The following is an 8,121-nucleotide window of genomic DNA, read 5'->3' on the forward strand; positions in this document are numbered from 1 at the left end:
CCAAACATTAGTTGCAAAACTTTATAAAATTTCGATTGGAAATTTATTCATCTCAATTTCTGGTCTTATAAGGTTAATTGTAACATGAAGTGCTTATTCAGGTCACAACACTTTTTTTTTTAATCCTGAAATTTCAAAACTTTAGAGCCGTTGAGAAACCTCTAAATATTTTTCGACACCGTTCAAAATTAATTTACGATATCTTTAGTCTAAAGGGAAGAATTTGCGATCCTTGAAGCTAAACATTTCTCAAATTTAAAAAATACGTTCCACCTTAGTGCACACTCAACAACCATTTTTCCTTTTCTAATTTTTAAAGGTAGTTTTTTTTTTATTACAAAAATCAAAAATGACATCCTTAGAGTTATGATATATTTTATAACAAGGAAGTAAACAAAGCCTTCCTTGATCACTATGATACAATATTAGACGAAAATGATGTCTAGATAACGTTTTGATATAAAACTCACGGCATGGAATTTGCTTTATCATTAATAGCAGAATATCAGTTGGATAAAGTAAAAATAGGGCATTCAATGTCAAGCCTGCTATGAATCTGTCTCAAAGGATGATGATAACTTTTAACATACATATATATTAAGTTTCAGGTCTATGGAATGATGACCGAGACAGGTTTTATTGAGATTGGAATTTGTCAAAATTTCTCTTCAAAAATTTAAGATGTTATTTCTCCTCTCCCTCTGGTTCAATTTTCAAAATTTAGAGATTTATTCTAAAAATATTCATATAAAAAAGCTTCATAAACGTAGTAAATCTAAAGAGGTTGGACGAATTGACTTTCTAAAAAAAAGGTCATTATGTACATTTATTTTTAAAATTAATTTTATTTGTCAAATTTGGCATTTATATAAAAAAAAATATGTCTTCCCTCGAAGAAAAATGCTTGTCACGGCCCTGGTTAAGTACCAATAATAGTTATCATCATTGATCTATTATAGAAGTTTGAGTTTAATATATTGAAATGAAATGTTGTAATATTGTTTTTGTATTGATTTAGAAAGTTGTATTAGGTGGATTAGAAAAGTATGGACTGATAAATAGGACATTTTATAATTAACAATAAAGTAAAACAATTTTCTAGTTGTTGTTTTTTTTTTCTAAATTATGTTGATTTTTTTTTATTCTTTGACCAAATTAGTTGGGCTACTCTTAAAATAAAAAACAGTAGAGAGAGAGAGGGACATGAAGTACCCACATATAAAAATATAAAATCTGAATCTCATCATAGTCCGCCGTTGAAAGAGACCTTCAATGACCAAAAATGCTTATCTGATTAATCCCAAAGATCCTCAGATGAGTTCTTATCATGCACCCAGCTACTAGTACTCCCTGGATAATTTCGGAATATCAAATGTTCATCCTCTCCAAATAGTAAATCTGAAAATGTCGTAGAAGATTAGTTGGAAATTAAATAAAAATCGTATATTTTGGTATTAAAAATAATAATAATATATTTTCTTTTTTTTTTCTTAAAGGACAGGATGAATATAATTGGCGCTGAAAATAGCTACAATTTTGACAGAACACAAAAACAAAAAACGTTATACATATATTATTATTCTACATAATTAAATATAAGAAATAATAATTATTATGATAGTAATAATAAAAATCAGCATAGTTATAATTAATTAAAATGAAATAATGTAATTATTGTTTGTTGTTTTTTTTTTTTTAGAAAGAATGAATTTTCTGGGAGTTTTCTTCTATTTCCTTTTATAGACATTTCATAAAAGATATATATATATATGTAAACTGAAAAGAATACATATTTTCATCAAATAATTGACTTTTTTTTAAATATATCCACATAATAAGACATACTATTAAGAATATTTATGTACAGGAGGTAATAAGAAACAATAATAATTAATTAATTATTAATAGAAGAGTAATATTCTTGTTCTTCATTTTGACGGAAGGACATAGCCTCTACACAAAAAAAAAAAAAAAGAAGAAAGGATTGAATTAAAATGATTTAACGACGGGATTTTTTCTTTCTGTTTCGCCCTTGTATCTTTTTTACATTTGGAGAATTTCCAACGGATGATTCAGAAGTGGATCCTCCAACAAAAGCACTACTACCCCCACCAATTGTTAATCCTCCATCTTCCATAGAGTCATATCCTGCTTCTACGGGTGTTGTTGTTAGTGATGCCGCTGTTGCAACGATTGTGGGATTTTCTTTCTTTTGGATTTCAGAGTCAAATTTAAAAACGTCGTCCAAGGAGACTTTCTCCGATGAGGACTCATCATTGACTTTGAAGTAGACGTTACTACTACTGGTGCTACTACTAATATTTTTCATCCTGTTATTGCTGCTGCAGCCGTCGCTGATTTTATAGGTATTGACTTCTTGATCTCCCATTTCAGATATGAGTTTGTTAAAATCAAGATCCTCATCCTCAAAAGACCAGCCTTCATGCTCCACTCTCTGATAATCCTCCCCTCTCTTGTCCGATTCTGAGTGAGCCGAGTTATTTCTATAACTCTTCTTTTTCTTATATCTTTTTAAAACGGTTGGAGCCGAGACTTCGTCCTCACTTGAGTCAGTCGGGCGAGAATTGGGGGGAATTTTTATGGTTGTCTGAGGACTAATAATTTCTTCAAGTTTCAAATGAGAGGACATATAATTGAAATCCTCATTATCGTCATTGTATTTTTCTTCTGCATTCTCGATGTCTTTCATAATGTTAGTAGAATCATCTTCATTCAACAAATTACCAACCCAAGCTCTCACTTTGGGAACAGAATCTGGTCTTATAATATCATCATCTTCTTCTTCTTCCTCTTTTTCAATGCTAGCACTTCTATTCGAAATGAAGAATCCTTCTTCTTCATCATCTTCCTCCTCTACGTCCATTCCTTCCTTTTCGATCCTCTCTTCGACTTTGAGTTCTTGAAATTGAGATGAAAATGTCTCAAATTCGATAGAATTATTTTTGGCTGTCTTTAATGGAGATTCAACAACGCTGGAAATCGCTTCAGTGAGCATATTGACCGATTCGTTTGATAAAGATATTAAATCGGCAGTATGTTCATTTTGAACAGGAGTTATTTCACGCGATACTGCAACTCCATTTAGCTGTTGCTGGGATGGCAGCGATGTTGGATTTAATTCCTTGATGTTTACAGAATTATCTTTTTTAGATGAAACAACCGCAAAGCTGGAGCTATATTCAGATGACTCTACGTTAACTGCATGCAAGTCATTATTTATCTTGGGGTCTAATTTACAAGACTCCACAGCAACACTGAATATTTTACTGTCACTTATTTGATTACTAATACTCATACTCGAGGACATAGTAGACATGAGCTTGTTCGTATCAGTGGCAGAAGCGTTTCTACTTCTAGCCCCTTTGGAAAGGTCGTCTGGAGTAAGACAAAAAAAATCATCTTCTTTCGATTCGTTTCTAGGACCTTCAAATGAGAGAGATAATGGATTACATAGATTTCGAAGGGAATAATTTCCACTAAAACTGGAATTATTCACGATATTTTTCGAAGATAAGGCAAAATTGTCATTATTCAAAAATATCAGAGTGCAAACACATCACACAAAAAAAAAAAAAATACATGGAAAGAGAGAGAGTAAAGAAATAAAAATATTAAATTTAGCATATCTTGTCCATTGCGATTAATTGTTGATTTGAATTATGTAAGTTTGAATACATAAGCAATGTAAAAATGTATAAATTTCCTTTTACTCCTTCTCTTAAAACAAAAAAATACGACTCATCATAAAGCAAAGGCATTCATTTACATAACAAGGTACTGATTACTTACCATTTCTTAGACTATCTTCAGGGATAATATTTTCAGCCATGGCTTCATGCAACTCGGACTCTAAGTCTAATTGTGACCCACTTCTTTTTATATTAAAATTATGAAAACGAGGAGAGAGTTCAAAACTACTGCTAGCTGAACCTGCTTCAATAAATACTGGGCCTGTCCTTCGGCATCCCATATTCAGTGGATGAGACTGCTTAGGTTGAAGATTTACATCAGAAGCACGTAATTCATCACTGCAATTGTTATTCAGAGCAATATTAAAAATTCGTTAAGAAATTAATATGTGTATGTTTAGTTCTTACCTGTCCTCTCCTCCTACTGGTTGAAGGATTTTGAAACTGAATTGTGGTCCCATCCATAGTCTTCTATGTGGACCAATATGTGTCAGTATTTCAACTTGAGAGAGCCATTGATTATCCTCAACTGAACGTTCTTTGTGAGGAATATTGGGCTCAACTTGCAGCATTAAAGGGTTATCAATTGAAAGAGGAGGCTGCAACTCAGCACGGTCTCTTGGTTTATTCAAAGTCCATTGTCCATAGGGTACTATATGCAGTTCAATTGGACTAGATTCGCAGATTTTATCCTTAGTTAGGGCTAATAATATAATGGTGATAGTATATATAAATAATCAATGCAAATATATTTAAAGTGCAATTACTTGACTCTGGCACAGGATCTAAAGTATATTCGAGAAGAACTCCATGATTCGCCATGACAAATAGAGAATCCATATGTTTATTTCTTTGCTGTCTTGTAAACATAGTGTGTTGAGTCCCAATTAGCCAAGCTCTTGATGGAGCAAAGGTGCAAGCCAATCGAATAGGGATATCGTCACCAATAGCAGGTCGTCCACCACCTTTTTTGGAGACAGACCCAAGGTGCTGGAGGGATGAAAGAAGATAAGGTTGTCTTAGTTGTGCAATGGGCTGTATCAATGCGGGGGTTGGAAAAGGTGGTAAATGAGGATTTGGATATGGAATAATGGGAGGAGAGACATTAGTTTCCATAAAAGCACCTCCTGAACCTGCACTAGGTGAGCTACCCAAGGTTGGATTAGGAGAATCCCTTCCAGAAGTAGTTCTTAAAGCAGACGAATCAATACCAGCAGATCTGTGAAACCTGGATAAGCGATTGACAACTTTATCGGATGTATGGGTCCTAACTCCAACAGGTCCTCCGTATGGTGTAATAGGGAAAATATGGGTTGTTCCTCTCAACGTTGAAACTGCAACCCATCGAGAATCTGAACTGAAGGCAATATCCTGAACAGAACCTGGTGTATCTCCTCTATACAATGAATAAAGATGATGTACAGCTGAATAACAAGACCCAGAGGGATGAGGGACAATTCGAAATACATTAAAATAATTCCCCAATCGATCACAGGTTAACAGCAAAGACGCACTCGAATCAAATTTCATTGCAACAATTGCCTGTAAAAAAGTTAACAAAAAGTTAAACAAAGCTCATATTGTGCTCTAAGATAAATGTAATATCAAAGAAATAAATATCCCTTCCTAATCACTATAAATGCAGTAAGTAGAGTATTGTAGGTAATTATTTCACACTCTAAGGACCAATTGCATCCACTCGATTTAAATTTAAATGAAGCACTAAAGTACTTCCTAGTTTAAATTTATTTAAAATCGGTGCAACCGGACCTTACATGACAACTATAATTTAAGGCCTCATGAAAAATGAAATACCTTGTTGTGAGCAATGAAATGAGCTACAATTCCGTCTAAATTATCTGCTAAGTTGAGCTCTTCACTATCAGTTATTGAAACACGTTGAACATCCAAAACTGTTACAATCCCCTTTTGAGGTTCATTGTTAACAGTCGAAGTGATGGGAGAAGGGGTATTGGCTGTTGAAGATCCAGGTCTATTTCCGTGTGAAAAAATATTGCTATATATTTTCGATACACCTTTGGCCAATTTGCTCCCTACATTAATTCCCCAGGCAGTAACAGATTGGCCCCCTTCCATTTCCATTCCTCCAAAAGAGCTAAAAAGATAAAATCATGAAAGTAAATTTGGTCATTGGCTCTCTTCTTTTTCATTTACCGATGGACAGGCATCATTTTTTTTATCAGCATATGCTAACCATCGATCTCCCAGGGCAATTGGGTTGATGTCGATTCCTGGTGAAGGAAAGCATGAAGAAATCGTAAAAACTGCCTCTAAGTTTCTGGCGTTAAATACAGCTAGTTTTTCTTTGAATAATATGACGATGACTTGACGATTTACAACGATATCGGATATTTCCGAATTGAATTTGATATTATGCACCTAAGCAATAGATGAAAGAAAGAGGACAGCATTGATTTTATTTTCAAGCCTAATAATATTGTGACCATTTGTTACGTACTTGTTCGCCCGTTTTGAGGGACATAAAGCTAGCAGAGCTAAAGGGTATTCCAGATCCAGAGATTTCCGATAAAACGATAAGAGGCCGAAGATGCGCAAAGTTGTCGTTTTCTCCATCAGGGTTAAGTATTGGAGTGGGCAGAATACGAAGTGTTTTGAGTGTAAAATGCTTCCATGATAATACTTCAACAGCTTCCCCAGAGGAGGAAGGGATACTCCAGACTTGGACACCCGAGGTGTAGCCTAGAGACAAGGAATTCACTAACAAAATATCTCAAACACACAAGAACCAAAATACCTAAAATTAATAACAAAGGAGGTTCATTTCCATGAAGAGAGGGATCGTTAATGTCCGACATCTCAAATCGAGCCCAAGTGACTTGTATCTTGGGATCAGAGGTAGAATCCGCAATGGTTTGGACTTCATTGATAAATGATCCTACAGTTTCAAGCAAACTAGATTCTGTAACCGGACTGGGACGTACTCCACTCCCGGGATTTTCGTTTCGACGGATACCCGTCGAAGCCGATGAGGAATACATCATACTTGAAGATGGTTTATTTTCATTTAAATGTCTGTATTTTTTTCTCAAACAAAACTACGACGTAAAAAGTTGAGCCATCAAGAAAAGACGTCTTTGTTTTCTTTATTCTTCTTTAGTTGTTGTAGTCAGAAGTGTATTTCTATAGCAGATATTGCTTTAGTAGTACTACACTTCACTGTTTACTAGTACAGTTCTACAACAGGAAATACAGAAATTAATATGGAGCGCCCTCTTTTTTGTGCTTGACGGAAGTGCAAAATAATCTTCTCATATTATTAAAGTAAAATATTAATAAATTGTAACTTGAACAGCTCATATCTAACCCATTAATACTTTTTTAGAAACCTTAACCATTCAAAAATTAATCTTTCCATGACGTAGAATATGTAATATATTTTCGATTCAACTTAATTTTAAAATAATAAACACATGTAATATATAATCATAATATACAGTTAAACAACTAAAAATAAAATTGAGTTAATTTACAATTCAATCAAATTTTGGAAAAAAAAATTAGAAGCTGAAGAATTTTTTGGAACACTTAATTTTTTAATGTTTGCAAGTTTGAAACAAAAAAATATAACATAGATAATGAATAATTTTTATGCAAATTGGTAGAAAGAAGTGCTGAGCAGCTGGTTATTACTGCATAAAGATCAATTTTTACATTGATAACGATTTTGAAACCATGTTTTTAAATTGATTTACTTTCGATCATTTGCAGAAATTACCACTGACTTGGATACATATTGTGTAATAGTGTTTATTGTACATAATATTTTTTCATAACAAAAATGGGGTTAAATTAAAGATATATAACACATGTTGAAATGATAATTGTTTAATGGTTACACTTTATTTTTTTTAAATGTAGTTATTTTTGAAATAGTTAAAATATGATTCAATTTACTGCATTTACTTTATTAATATGAGAACGTTACTTTGCACTCTTGTCAAACACAAAAAAGAGCGCACTCCAAATTCATTTCAGTGTTCCCGGACCAAAGACAGGACGAGTGACGACTACATTTAACATTTACATACCTACTAGTTTCTCCTGTGCCTGAAGTAAAGCGCCCTCTACTCTTACTGTCAAAATCAAATCCTTTATATACATCATGTACATACTAGTTGGATTTTGTAAAAGTTGTTACTTGTATAAGATGCAAACAAAAAATGCGATACGTATTTTGGATGACCAATTAATTGCACTTGTAATGAGTATAACGCAATTATTGACACTCCATCACATGTTTTATGTTTGATATATTTCAGAAGTAGCATTTGACTTTTCTTATCAAAATGACTCAAGTATTTTGATGCTCACTATAAAGTTCAAGTGCCCACAGTAATATTGCTGGAATATACATAATAATTAATAAATA

At 33.2% G+C, this 8,121-nt stretch overlaps 1 protein-coding gene across 1 annotated transcript; it reads right to left on the bottom strand.

The window, feature by feature from the left end:
• Nucleotides 1–1,446: 1,446 nt before the first annotated feature.
• On the bottom strand, nt 1,447–6,880 carry LOC121117105 (BCAS3 microtubule associated cell migration factor). The gene is given in 9 exon segments (XM_071888298.1): nt 1,447–3,444; nt 3,811–4,049; nt 4,119–4,413; nt 4,478–5,252; nt 5,526–5,826; nt 5,886–5,908; nt 5,910–6,110; nt 6,190–6,431; nt 6,487–6,880. Coding segments are annotated over 9 exon segments (3,768 nt in total). The 5' UTR covers nt 6,734–6,880; the 3' UTR covers nt 1,447–1,999.
• Nucleotides 6,881–8,121: the final 1,241 nt, after the last annotated feature.

This window comes from Lepeophtheirus salmonis, chromosome 5, assembly GCF_016086655.4.
Source record: "Lepeophtheirus salmonis chromosome 5, UVic_Lsal_1.4, whole genome shotgun sequence".
NCBI lineage: Eukaryota > Metazoa > Arthropoda > Copepoda > Siphonostomatoida > Caligidae > Lepeophtheirus > Lepeophtheirus salmonis.